Here is a 14,893-nt window from a genome sequence, read left to right as displayed (position 1 = left end):
TAAGAGTGAAGAAGACGGAAGCATTCATTAGAATGCATGTTGCTTCAAATGTTACATGGCTGATCATAGTCAAATTGAATACACATTATCTGATCCATAGCTCCTAAATCCTTTTAGCTACCTTCAAGAATGTAAAAACCTTTCTTAAACTTACCAAAATCGACTCTGCAAATCCAGACATGTTGAACGTTTTGTAAATGTCGAAGTTTTGGTATAGACTTTGGAGCAGCTGCACCTAACAAGTAAGCACATGCACAAAGGAGATTATTGTAGGTATGCCAAATTTATTTTTTGATTGTGTTTTCCATGGTACAGACCACACTCCAAACGGTTCTCCATCACACTGCAAGAGAACAGTCTTAAAATTAAGGAGACAACCTCACACAGCATGAAACAACAACTATACCAACAGAGTTACAGCCATTGGGGGAAAGGAGGACGAAAATATACTCAAAGTTGATTCATCTTTCGTCAACAGTGTCTGGTCTCATTACAGCACGAGTTTGATTTTCAGTAATACGCCTGCTACAGTGCATGTAATAAGTACAAGTAAGAGATTCCCACTACAAACTATTCATGGCCTTCATAGATGTTAATTCAGTTCCCAACGTTTATCGACACTCTAGAGGTCACTCATAAAGCTCAGAGGTATATCCTTGGAGAAAGAGGCAAATCCAGGGAAGAAGCCCGTGAGGTGTTGTTGATTGGGCACATAGAAAGTATAAATGTCCTGGAAGGAAGTGCCAGGCTGTGCCTAATGGATAATGCCTCTGCAGCTTGTAAGGACTAAATGGCATCTGGTTGACAGTACTGAAGATGGGTCATCATGGGATTTGTGTGGAGCTCCCTTACTATGTTCAGACGTCCAACAGTGTGCAATTGCAATGTGTAGCCTTAAGGCAAAGATTTTACAGCGTGGACGATAAGATGAAACAGAAACTTCAGCTCATGCTGGTTATGAGATTATGTCCAAAATGGAGGTGAAAACATAGGTCTGCATAGGTAAGGATGCAGTAAAGAGCCTTAAAGAAATACACCAACTTCTGCTACTGTTTGGAACCAAGTGTAGAACACCATATGGATGGGCCTGGGCAAGACAAGTGCAAGCTATTAATCATAATAGCTTCCGCCTGACCTGCTACCATGTTGTTCCTGCTTTCAGGACTTTAGTAGAGCCAGAAGTACAGCTTCAGCGCTGCTGGGTCTAAGAAGGTCATTTGACAAGGTCAAAGAGCCTGTTTATGTATGTGTGTATGCTGATTGTGCATATAAGCGTATAGATGCGAATTAATATTAGTGCCTGTAATTCTGCATAATGAGGGTGATTAAGAGACATGACTTACATGACTTACAGACAAGACATGGCGAGGAATGAATCTTCTCATAATAGTCTCCAAGCCAACACACTGAAGGTATGCTGGACACATTTCTAGCTTCCCCCAGCAGAGCAGCGGACAGTCATAACCAATAACACTAACAATGTTGTAAGCATTATTGACAGATAACATTCTAGTTGGACATAACCTAATAGTGGCAAATCCTTGGCATATGATGGACATCTTTGGTACAGTCTTGGCCATGTGTCAAACTCTTTTTGCAAAACGTTTTTGGGTTGCCCGGCCTTAAGGTGTCATTGTGCAAACCCAAACCTTCTTTTTTTATCATGCTTTTCTGGGAATCTTTAACACAATTCATCATTTAATCTGAATTTTTGAAACTTCAGCTCATATATTTATTAACTTTTTTTAATTTTACTTTATTTAAAATGGTACTAGGGATCATTGACGGGTGGACTGGCTGTGCTTCTTTCCAACAGTGTGTAAAAGAGCGGAGGAAGCAGTATAAGTTAGAAGTAAGGATTTATTAAAGTTAAATCCAAGGACCCACTGGGCACAGAGCAAAGCGTCTAAATCAGATCAGCTCCAACCGCTTCTCTGATTTAGAACACCGCTCACAACACATTCTGCATTACATGGGTAACACTCCACAAATAAGAGAATTCTAACAATGACATGTTAAAGCTCAAACACAGAAAGAGAAGTAGGATATTACCACATGTATCTTTTTTACAGAAAAACAAAAAAGAATAAAAATGAAATAAACAAAAGAAAAGTAAAACAAAAGAGAAAAGAATTAATCCAAAACATAGTCATCAAATTTCTTGGGCAACTTAACATATCTCTTGGAGGTAACATGAGAATCTAGAACAGGAGAACTAGAAACAGCATCATCAACAGGAATAGGTTTATCCAAAACAGGATCAGGTAATGGACTAGGAGATGAGTCACATGAGTCCTCAGGTAATGGACTAGGACACGAATCACAAGAGTCCTCAGGTAAAGGACTAGGACAAGAATCACATGAGTCATCAAACCAGACATCATCGTCACAATCTCCCTTTTTATAAAAAAAAATTCTTGGCCAGGTTTAAGAACAACCACAGAACTTTTACACCACCACCCTCTGCCCTTGAGAAAAACAGAGGAATCAGAAACTAGTTCAACCATGAAGGGCTTACTGAACCTGGACAAACCTTTGGGAGTGTGAGAGGGATTAACAATTCTGACCCAATCACCGACATTTATAACTTTGCTCTTACAATGATGAAACCCATCATGATAAGATTTTCCAGACAACCGTGCAGAGGTGATGTTATCCCTAGCTTTAGAGATAGAGGACTCAAAACTTCCATACAAAGAGCTCTTGTTTGTCAATTGAGGTAAAAATAAAGATTTAGCTTGTCTGCCTCTCATAAGACAAAAAGGAGAAACCCCTGTACAGGTATTAGGAGTGAGATGATAACTCCAAATTTTGTCTTTTAAAAAGTCAAAAACGTCCAAATCACTCTCCAAAGCAGATTGGATCCCCTCCTTAAAAAATCTGTTGGCCCTCTCAACCTGACCATTTGAACGCGGACTATAAAGAGGAGCCCTCTTAGCAGACACACCAAACTTTTTAAGAAACGCACCCATTTTACTAGAGGTGAACTGAACCCCATTGTCAGACCTAATGGAGATGGGTGCCCCTTCAATTCTGAAGACATTGTCCAGAAAACCAATGACAACATCAGTACTAGGATGCTCTACAAAAGAATAATGTAACTACTTAGAAAAATCATCAACCAGGACAATTAAAAATCTATTCTCCCTGCCAAGACAATCATAGGGTCCAGAAAAGTCAATAGAAAGCCTTTCCCACGGACCAGTAGGAGCCTCACAAACAGACAGGGGTTCAGTGGACACCTTCCAATGCTTGTCAGACCTGACACAAACAGCACAGTTGTTGATAACCTTTTCGACAAAAGAATCCAATCCAGGCCACCAATAGTGACACTTAAGTATCCTCTTTGTACCAGAAACACCAGGATGTCCAGAATGTACCAACCTGACAATCTTCTCTCTAAGGCTACCAGGTGGAACAAATAATTCATTCCTCAACAGAATACCATTTTCAATGGACAACTCGTTCGCTACCTGTGCAAAGCTCCTCAAAGAAGATTCAATATTCTTAATGGAAGGCCACCCATTAACCACATAAGACTTGACCTTAGCTAATAAATTATCTTTACAAGCATGATCATTCCATTCACTCACATCAATACCAAAATTGCTAGATTCCACAGCATCCACAGCAGCCACAACACACTCATGCAGGTCAGTGACTTCATCATGGGTATCACCAAGTGGAGGCAACCTGGATAAACAGTCAGCAGCAAAATTCTTACCACCAGGAATGTGCTGAATTTCAAAGTTAAACTCCTGCAGTCTTGCAATCAACCGAACCAACCTTGAGGAAGCGCTACCACTCCTGACGCCACCCATCATATAAACTAACGGTTTATGGTCCGTCACCAAAACAAAAGACCTACCCCACAAAAAATTCTTCAACGTCTCCACAGCCCACACACAGGCAAGAGCCTCCTTTTCGATCGTGCTAAAATGAACCTCAGCACCTCTAACAGCCCTTGAAATAAATGAAATAACTCTCTCATTGCCATTAACCATCTGCGTGAAAACAGCTCCCAAACCAATTGCGCTGGCATCCACAGTTACAAAAGACTTCCCCTCAGGATCAAAAGATTTAAGACCCGGGGCATTGGCGATGACACCCTGAAAAGCAGAATCATGAACATCAGTCCAAATGAATCTAGCACCTTTTTTAAGCAATTGTCTAAGAGGCTCGACAACCAAAGCATATCTTTTAACAAACTTAGCGTAGTATTCTCCTAACCCAAGAAAGGAACGTAAAGCATCCTTGTCCTGAGGCTTACTGGCATTTTCAAGGTTACAAATGATGTCCTTTTTAGGAAAAATACCTTCCTGAGTGATTTTATGACCCAAATAGTCAATTTCTTTAACCAGACATTTACATTTCTCCTTGCTCACAGTCATGCCTTTGCTGCTAAGGATTTTTAAGACAGTTTCCAAAGTGACATTGTGTTCATCAATAGACTTTGCAAAAATTAAAATGTCGTCTTGAAAAGACTGGACACCTTTTACACCATAGAACACATTTTCAATTAATTTCTGGAAAACGCTGGCAGCCGATGCCAGGCCAAAAGGCATTCTCAAGAATCTAAATAACCCAAACGGAGTTATAAACGCCGTCAGATCTTTAGAATCTTGATCCAGAGTGACTTGATGGTACGCTGCCTTTAAATCAATAATTGAAAAAAATGTTGCTCCATTTACAGCAGACAACATTTCCTGTATTCTGGGCAAAGGATATGTTTCTACTATGTTTTTATTTAGAGATCGAAGATCTACACACAGCCTAATCTCTTGGTTCTTTTTAAGAGCAATAGCGATAGCCGAAACCCACTCAGAGCTATCAGTAGGTTCTATGATACCTTGAGAACAGAGACCCTCCAAATGTGACTTAAGCTTGTCTCTCACACCCAACGGTACCATGCGAACTTTATGTTGAACAGGTAAAGCTCCTTTTTTAAGTTTGATCCTGTGTGAAAAGCCTTTGACCTCCCCCACAACATCTTCAAAGACATTCTTATACTTATTGAGAATAGGAGAAATAGAATAATCTAAAGAAATACTGTGAACAGGCATCTCTCTCAACTGAATAGGATGATCAGATCCAGGGCATAAATTAATGCCAAGCTTACCAGGATCATACCATCCAACAATGTTCTGCCCATCAATTGCGACATCAATTTTGGTAAAAATGACACGGGACTCAAATTTTAATGAGTCTTCAAAGAAGCCTAGCATTTTGATCTTAAAATTGCCAAAAGCTTTAGGATTAATATCAGATTTGGCCAATTTGACACCTTTCCATTTCTCATAAAAGAAAACATCTGATAAAATGGTCACAGGCGAACCGGAGTCAGCCATAGTTTCAAAGGCAATTTTCCCAACATGAACTATCCCTAAGGGAGCTTTGAAGGGAAGGGAAACACTATTTATGTGACTATCAAAGGAATCATCATAAATAGTAATGACCAAATTCTCCAAATCATCATGAACACAAGAAACACTGGAAACAGCGGAGTCAGATCTACCACCCTTCTTTTGAATCCTACACGAAGATGCAAGATGGCCAATCTTACCACACTTAGTACATTTTCTCTTGAGAGCAGGACAATCTGGAGAATTCGCCAAATGTGTCTTCGAACCACACCTAAAACAGCTTAAAATTCTACCAGACTGAAAATTATTTTTACTACGCATTTGAACAGCACAAACAGAGGCGTCATTAGTACACTTGTTTTCATTAGCAGCAATGACTTTAGAAGACTCAATAGATCTTTCAATCCCTTTGGCCAAATCAATTACTTCTGCCAGGGTAGGATTGCGACAAGCTAAGAGTCGTTCTTGTACCTTCTTAGCTGCACAATTAAAAACAAATTGATCCCTTAAAGCAGTATCAACATAGGCACCAAATTCGCAATTAGCAGCTAACACCCTGAGAGCCGCTATATATTCCTCAACAGATTCATCTGCTAGTTGTTTCCTCTTATGAAAAGAATGTCTTTCAATCATAACGTTAGGCTCATCTTCGAACTGTTTTTAAAGTCTAGCAACAGCTTCAACAAAAACATTCCATCCATCACCTCCTTCAACTGGTGGTGCAATGGGTATAAGGTTCTTGAAAATCTCAATGGCAGCTGTTCCCAAGTAACTGAAAAGAATGGCCTTCTTTCTCTCCGCAGAAAATTTAGTACCATCAATTGCAACGATGTAATTTTCAAATGTGTCAAACCATTTTTTCCACCTTAGTTTTGGTTTGCCTGGTATTTGTAAAAATATGGAAGGTTGATTGCAGATTTGAGATGCTGCCATTTCAAACACTAATATAAACAAATGAATACATTTGCAATATTATATGTGTGCAGATCACAGTAGAAATAAAATAGCAAAATGCACTTCTCACTAAAGGTAAAGTGTACACATCACTGAAGAAAAGGAACTGTTTTAAAATTGTGTGCACATCACAGTAGAATCACAGTAGAAATAAAATAGCAATATGCACTTCTCAATGACTGAAGTAAAAGAACTGTTTAGGTCGAGCAGACCTAAAAAGCATGCGAAGCATGCTTTGTGTCTGCGAAGACATCTTTTGCTGGCGTGTCTGGGGGAATGTGAGACAGCGATCGCCCACGCGCTTCGCTGTCTCAGATTCCTCCTCGAGGGCGAGCACATCGCGGTGCACATCCCCTGCCTCGCATTCTCTCTCAATCACACACACAGTCACGCATGCGCACACACATTCCCTCGCGCACACACGCACACGTGCGCACACTCCACCCCCCCAACCTCCCCCCCCAGGCATACACACAGGCAGGCACGGACTTCACATCAGCCCTGGGCCCCACTCACCGGCTGCTCTCTTCCGGCGGGGCTCCTCTCGCGCTCTGCTCCTCACGGCGCGTCTCCTCTTCTGGATCGGGGCTCCCTCAGGTCAGAGGAGCCCCGCAACAGGCGCCACACTCCTCCTTCTCCCCGGGCCCCCTCCTGGGGACCCGGGCTACCCAGGACTGGCAGGGCGCTCCATGCGCCAGCAGGCCGCCTTCTCCCGGACCGCAGGAGGCGGGACTTCCGGTCGGCCGCGAGCGGATTGGCCGGCCGGCCAAGAGCTTCCGGGTCGCCGCGGGCAGCGCGGCGGCACCCTCCCGATCACTACTAGGACAGGAGATGTGCACGCGAGTGGCCGCTGGCGTCTCGCGTCTCTTCCGCCTTGTTATAGCGCGCACAAGGCGCTCTTTCATTTTCCCTCCCTCCCCCTGTCGGGTCCAGATCATCTCGCTCGGAGATCCAGAGGCAGGGAGCTGGCAGGCAGCGTCTGGAGCGGAGGTAGGCTGGGTGCCCCTTGTTACCTTATGGTACACAACCTGTTAATAATGAATACCTACCATCTGGCAGTATGTCGGCACAGGAGTCGTGTGCCCACATACTGCCAGATGGTAGGTTTTCATACTGCCAGATGTTAGGTATTCACTGCCAGATGGTAGGTATGTATGTGTCCCACATACTGCCAGACTGTACATGTAGAGTTGTGTGACACAACTCTACATGTACAGTCTGGCAGTATGTGGGCACACGAATCTGCATGTTCAGTCTGGCAGTATGTGGGCACACAAATCTACGTGCACAGAGAGCAGGTGTTGTTGCCGCATTGGTGCTGGAAGGGAGACAGGAGGTGGCACGCGTCCGGACAGGCGATGTGCACGCGCATCTCCTGTCCCCGCTCTCGGCATATGAGCAGAACGCGCGCCATGCTTGCTCACTCACACAGCGGCAACTTTTCACATTTCACTTCCAGGTTCTGTAGTTTGTGCTGCACGCGCCACGCTGCACAACTACAGCCCCCAAGAGCAACTGTCTGCCGTGGCGGGTACACAGGGAAAGAAATAAGTGGGGGCGGGGCAGTGCCGGAATGCCTTTATGGTGAGCCGAGCTGGGCGTGAATTTTGCAAAACTCGCTGTGCCATCGACGAACAAATCAGGGAATCGGATTGAAGCAAATAAAACGAGGCATCCCGCCCCCCCAAAAATTTTTTTCTGCTGACTCCTGTTTAGCACGTTCTTCTCCATCTGGGGACGCGCATGGTTTTGCAGTTGCACTTGCAACCTTCGGTGCGCACGGTACCAGTGTGTCCCGGTGCGCACAGTACCACCAGTGTCCTACTTCCTTCTCATTGAAGCAAGTAGGCTGTGACCGCCGCGCACCAGTAATGGGTGGAGAGGATGACCACCCCTCCTTCCTTCCTCTCTTTCTCTTTAGGACGCTGCAGTGCCTCTCACAGGTTTGTCAAGTGCCCCAGCCTGCTCAGGCTCTGCCAGACAGATGCTCAACGGGAACACGATTTGTAGTACTTCATGCAAATGAAAAGGATAATTATGTGGGTGTGCAGGTGCACACACCCGAATGCGGGAGACACCAGCAAGTTGTGAGTGAGTTGGCAGGTCTGGGGTAAAGTTTGTATTGTTTTTGGCATGAGCAGTATTACCATTCGCTCTAAATCGTGCCCTAGGTGACTAAAGTTGCATGGACTAATACTCACATGTCCTTGAGTGCATTTTTTAGAGTTTCAATAAAATTAGGGACGGAACTTCTCACAAGTTCGACCTGCTCTTCTGTTTTTTACAGCTTTTATCTGATGAACATATGATTTGTAAAGTCGTATATATTTATTAAAAGCTGCTATGAGATTGAAATATACTTGGATTCATTCCTTTTGTTATATATGATTTTAGACTATCCTCACAAGTGTGATGTGCTTTTATGTCTTCACACTTTTATCTGATGAGCGTGTTATTTTAAAGAAGTGTGTTTTTAGGTCTTGCGGCTAGCTCGATACACTGCGCAGCGTGAGTCAACCACACACACACAACCACACACACACACATAAATACACACAACCACACCTAACCACACACACACAAAACCACACACACAACCACACCAACACAACCACACACACACACAACCACACACAACCACACACACAACCACACACACACAACCACCCACACACAACCAGAAACACGACACGCACAACCACACACGACACACACAACCACATCCACAACCACACAAACACATCCACAACCACACGCACAAACACACAACCACACACACAACCATACACACAACACCCCACACACATAAATACACAAAACCACACCTAAACACATACACAAACACACACACACAACCACACACACAAGCACACACACACCCACAACCACACACCCACAATCACACACAACCACACCCACAACCACACACACAAAACCACACACACATAAATACACACAACCACACCTAACCACACACAGAACCACACGCAGAACCACACACAGAACCACACGCACAACCAGACACACAACTACACACACAACCACACTCACACACACAAGCACACACACACAACCACACACACAACACACACAACCACAAGCACACACACAACCACAAGCACACACACAAGCACACACACAAACACACACACAACCACACACCCACAACCACACACACAACCACACACACACAACCACAAACAACCACATACAAGCACCCACACACCAACAACCACACACCCACAACAACACACAGCTACACACACAACCACGCACACAACCAAACACACACACAAACACAACACACACAACCATACATAACCACACACACATCCACAACCACAACCACAAACACACAACCACACACACAACTACACACACAACCACACAGCATCAGTGCACCATTTCTACAGGTACACACACCACCAGCCATCAGTGCACACATCAATTGTTAACACAGCCACAATTAACTATTGTAGCAATCGCAGTATGGCACACTTTACTTTTAAACATAGTCATGTAAAGCACAGCATGCGACCATTGCTACAAAAATAAATTTAAAAAAATTTGGCCTACAATTTATAGACTTTTTGTTGCAATTGGTGTTGCAATATTTAGCAATGCCAATAGCTCAAACTTAATTAATGCGAGACCTATTGCATTGTAAATGCTTGTTTTAAATTGTGTGCAGATCACAGAAGTAATGACTGCAACTAGCACAAGTGAACATGACTGAAGTACTCAAAGGAACGTAGAACCCTCCAGCTTACCACACCAGCGCTTGTCGTGAAGTACATGTAAAGAATTACCAACTTGAAATAAAAGTGAGCGAATCACTGAATTCGCCGATAAAATTCTTCAAAAGAAGAAGTGGACATCAGGTTGCCGCTTTAAAACGTTGTTAAAAGAACGTCGTTATGCTGTATAAATGAAGCCGATGAAAACAGCTGATAGTGAATAATTAAAATGCCCGCTACGCTGCGTGATGCGCTGCGTTTCAGTGATGCGTGTCAACTCCAAATGGCAGCGACGTTGCGTGCTGAATGCGCCGCGTTTCAATAGAACAATACGTCCCAGAAATCCGTTGTGAGTCACGGACGTCATCAAATGGAAAGAGGCAGGAGCGCGATAAGATCAACTGCCACAGAGACGCTTTAGCGAAAAGCGACTGAAAATCCACAAATTGTTCAAAATTTACAGTACCTTAGGGTATCCAGAAAAGCATCACTTTAAAAGGCTTCAGAAACAGCACCTGAACAGGATTGCAGCGTAAGGCCGTTTTTTTTTAAATAAGATCGTCGAAGATTTAAAAGACGCTTAAAATCACAGTGGGTCCAATAATATTTAAAAGAACCTCGTTGCCATTGTAAAAGAGAGGAGGAAGCAGTATAAGTTAGAATTAAGGATTTATTAAAGTTAAATCCAAGGACCCACTGGAGCACAGAGCAAAGCGTCTAAATCAGATCAGCTCCAACAGCTTCTCTGATTTAGAACACCGCTCACAACACATTCTGCATTACATGGGTAACACTCCACAAATAAGAGAATTCTAACAATGACATGTTAAAGCTCGAACACAGAAAGAGAAGTAGGATATTACCACACAGTGCAGTGAAGGGATGTACTCTGCTGTCCTGGCGATTACAGCCCTCCATATTTAAGGATCTCCCCCGCCTAGGCAAGACATCTCTATGCCTTCAGGGTGTCGTCATAATGGCATCTCTTCTGAAGGCAGTAAAAGTTTGCTGAGTGTCCGTCATGTTTCATGCTGCCACTTAGCAACATTTTCCATTTTCAAAATCAAACTCCAAGAGCAGATATTCTTTTTGAAAAACAAAGTACTAATAACCCTGACACATTGAGAGATTTCTCCCAGAGTGTGGGGGAATTTGTTAATTTTGTTTTTCAGTTGTTGACAGCCATGCTCTTCCTGGTGGTCCCAAACAGAAATAAACATTGGCAAAACAAATAGGTTTCACCTAAGTGAGATCTATTGGCTTTGTCCATGTTGTAGACAGCAAGAGCAGCTGTGCATCATGTCTTAAAGTAAAGGAAAAAAAGTGCTACAACACGGCCAGCTTTGACTGGGTCATAGCGCTTTATTTTTTAGGTCGAAGGCCTAAAAGGCTGCGCTTGCGCAGTCTTAGGCCGGAGATTTAATGGGTCTGAGTAGCGGCGAAGGTCCCGCCTCCGTGCCCATCTCTTCTTCATTGGCTGGCTTCCTAAACGGAGGCCAGCCATTGGAGGAGAGATGCGTCACTCCAAACAAGCTCCGTCCTTTTCGGATTTGGGGGCGTAATTTTTGATGTTCTTTAGACAGTGACGTTGCCTGTCACTCAGAACTTCAAAACCACGCCCCCAAGTCCGAAATTTGCCGAAGGATCCTAAATGCCATTTTCCCTTGATCGTCTGTGCGAGAAGTCGCTGTTACAAAGGTCTTGGAACGGGTAAGTGTTTTTATTATTTACATGTAAGCCCTGTTTTTTATTTTTAGTTAGGCTAATCTTATGTTTCTTATCTCATTTGTAGGTCCAACATGGCCCGTGGCGTCTTCCTGCAGCGATGTGCACCGCTGTGCACGGAGCGCTTCAGACGGGTATGTATGTTGCTGTTGTTTTCGTCTAAATGTAAGCCATTTTGTTTATTTTGGCTAATCTTATGTTTGTTATCTTTTTTGTAGGTCCAACATGTCCCGTGGCGTCTTCCTGCAGCGATGTGCACCACTGTGCACGGAGCGCTTCAGACGGGTATGTATGTTGCTGTTGTTTTCGTCTAAATGTAAGCCATTTTGTTTTTTTAGGTTAATCTTATGTTTCTTATCTTTTTTGTAGGTCCAACATGTCCCGTGGCGTCTTCCTGCAGCGATGTGCACCGCTGTGCACGGAGCGCTTCAGACGGGTATGTATGTTGCTGTAGTTTCCGTGTAAAAGTAAGCCATTTTGTTTTTTTAGGTTAATCTTATGTTTCTTATCTTTTTTGTAGGTCCAACATGTCCCGTGGCGTCTTCCTGCAGCGATGTGCACCGCTGTGCACGGAGTGGTTCCGACCCGCGGCTCTTTTGCAGATTGAGGTGAGCTATCTTTTCAATTTTAATAATATTATGTTTCTTATCTTTTTTGTAGGTCCAACAAGGCCCGTGGCGTTTCCCTGCAGCCGATTGCACCACTGTGGACGAAGCTGTTCAGACGGGTATGTATGTTGCTGTTGTTTTCGTCTAAATGTAAGCCATTTTGTTTATTTTGGCTAATCTTATGTTTGTTATCTTTTTTGTAGGTCCAACATGTCCCGTGGCGTCTTCCTGCAGCGATGTGCACCGCTGTGCACGGAGCGCTTCAGACGGGTATGTATGTTGCTGTTGTTTTCGTCTAAATGTAAGCCATTTTGTTTTTTTAGGTTAATCTTATGTTTCTTATCTTTTTTGTAGGTCCAACATGTCTCGTGGCGTCTTCCTGCAGCGATGTGCACCGCTGTGCACGGAGTGGTTCCGACCCGCGGCTCTTTTGCAGATTGAGGTGAGCTATCTTTTCAATTTTAATAATATTATGTTTCTTATCTTTTTTGTAGGTCCAACAAGGCCCGTGGCGTTTCCCTGCAGCCGATTGCACCACTGTGGACGAAGCTGTTCAGACGGGTATGTATGTTGCTGTTGTTTTCGTCTAAATGTAAGCCATTTTGTTTATTTTGGCTAATCTTATGTTTCTTATCTTTTTTGTAGGTCCAACATGTCCCGTGGCGTCTTCCTGCAGCGATGTGCACCGCTGTGCACGGAGTGGTTCCGACCCGCGGCTCTTTTGCAGATTCAGGTGAGCTATCTTTTCAATTTTAATAATATTATGTTTCTTATCTTTTTGTAGGTCCAACAAGGCCCGTGGCGTTTCCCTGCAGCCGATTGCACCACTGTGGACGAAGCTGTTCAGACGGGTATGTATGTTGCTGTTGTTTTAGTGTAAAAGTAAGCCATTTTGTTTATTTTGGCTAATCTTATGTTTGTTTTCTTTTTTGTAGGTCCAACATGGCCCGTGGCTTCTTCCTGCAGCGATGTGCACCGCTGTGCACGGAGTGGTTCCGACCCGCGGCTCTTTTGCAGATTGAGGTGAGCTATCTTTTCAATTTTAATAATATTATGTTTCTTATCTTTTTTGTAGGTCCAACAAGGCCCGTGGCGTTTCCCTGCAGCCGATTGCACCACTGTGGACGAAGCTGTTCAGACGGGTATGTATGTTGCTGTTGTTTTAGTGTACAAGTAAGCCATTTTGTTTATTTTGGCTAATCTTATGTTTCTTATCTTTTTTGTAGGTCCAACATGTCCCGTGGCGTCTTCCTGCAGCGATGTGCACCGCTGTGCACGGAGTGGTTCCGACCCGCGGCTCGTTTGCAGATTCAGGTGAGCTATCTTTTCTATTTTAATAATATTATGTTTCTTATCTTTTTTGTAGGTCCAACAAGGCCCGTGGCGTTTCCCTGCAGCCGATTGCACCACTGTGGACGAAGCTGTTCAGACGGGTATGTATGTTGCTGTTGTTTTCGTCTAAATGTAAGCCATTTTGTTTATTTTGGCTAATCTTATGTTTCTTATCTTTTTTGTAGGTCCAACATGTCCCGTGGCGTCTTCCTGCAGCGATGTGCACCGCTGTGCACGGAGTGGTTCCGACCCGCGGCTCTTTTGCAGATTCAGGTGAGCTATCTTTTCAATTTTAATAATATTATGTTTCTTATCTTTTTGTAGGTCCAACAAGGCCCGTGGCGTTTCCCTGCAGCCGATTGCACCACTGTGGACGAAGCTGTTCAGACGGGTATGTATGTTGCTGTTGTTTTAGTGTAAAAGTAAGCCATTTTGTTTATTTTGGCTAATCTTATGTTTGTTTTCTTTTTTGTAGGTCCAACATGGCCCGTGGCTTCTTCCTGCAGCGATGTGCACCGCTGTGCACGGAGTGGTTCCGACCCGCGGCTCTTTTGCAGATTGAGGTGAGCTATCTTTTCAATTTTAATAATATTATGTTTCTTATCTTTTTTGTAGGTCCAACAAGGCCCGTGGCGTTTCCCTGCAGCCGATTGCACCACTGTGGACGAAGCTGTTCAGACTGGTATGTATGTTGCTGTTGTTTTAGTGTACAAGTAAGCCATTTTGTTTATTTTGGCTAATCTTATGTTTCTTATCTTTTTTGTAGGTCCAACATGGCCCGTGGCTTCTTCCTGCAGCGATGTGCACCGCTGTGCACGGAGTGGTTCCGACCCGCGGCTCTTTTGCAGATTCAGGTGAGCTATCTTTTCAATTTTAATAATATTATGTTTCTTATCTTTTTTGTAGGTCCAACAAGGCCCGTGGCGTTTCCCTGCAGCCGATTGCACCACTGTGGACGAAGCTGTTCAGACGGGTATGTATGTTGCTGTTGTTTTAGTGTAAAAGTAAGCCATTTTGTTTATTTTGGCTAATCTTATGTTTGTTTTCTTTTTTGTAGGTCCAACATGGCCCGTGGCTTCTTCCTGCAGCGATGTGCACCGCTGTGCACGGAGTGGTTCCGACCCGCGGCTCTTTTGCAGATTGAGGTGAGCTATCTTTTCAATTTTAATAATAT

At 43.7% G+C, this 14,893-nt stretch overlaps 1 protein-coding gene across 1 annotated transcript in view; it reads right to left on the bottom strand.

Annotated features, from left to right (window-relative positions):
- Positions 1-14,893, bottom strand: part of LOC147677700 (uncharacterized) — a 213,983-nt gene that overhangs the window by 7,243 nt on the left and 191,847 nt on the right. Inside the window, exon 8 of the mRNA XM_086945344.1 lies at positions 155-235. Within this exon, the coding sequence (XP_086801470.1) occupies positions 155-235 (81 nt within the window). The remainder of the gene's footprint in view (positions 1-154; positions 236-14,893) is intronic.

The sequence above is a fragment of the Lissotriton vulgaris genome, chromosome 12, assembly GCF_964263255.1.
Source record: "Lissotriton vulgaris chromosome 12, aLisVul1.2, whole genome shotgun sequence".
Lineage (NCBI taxonomy): Eukaryota > Metazoa > Chordata > Amphibia > Caudata > Salamandridae > Lissotriton > Lissotriton vulgaris.
This window is presented reverse-complemented; position numbering and strand designations above follow the sequence as displayed.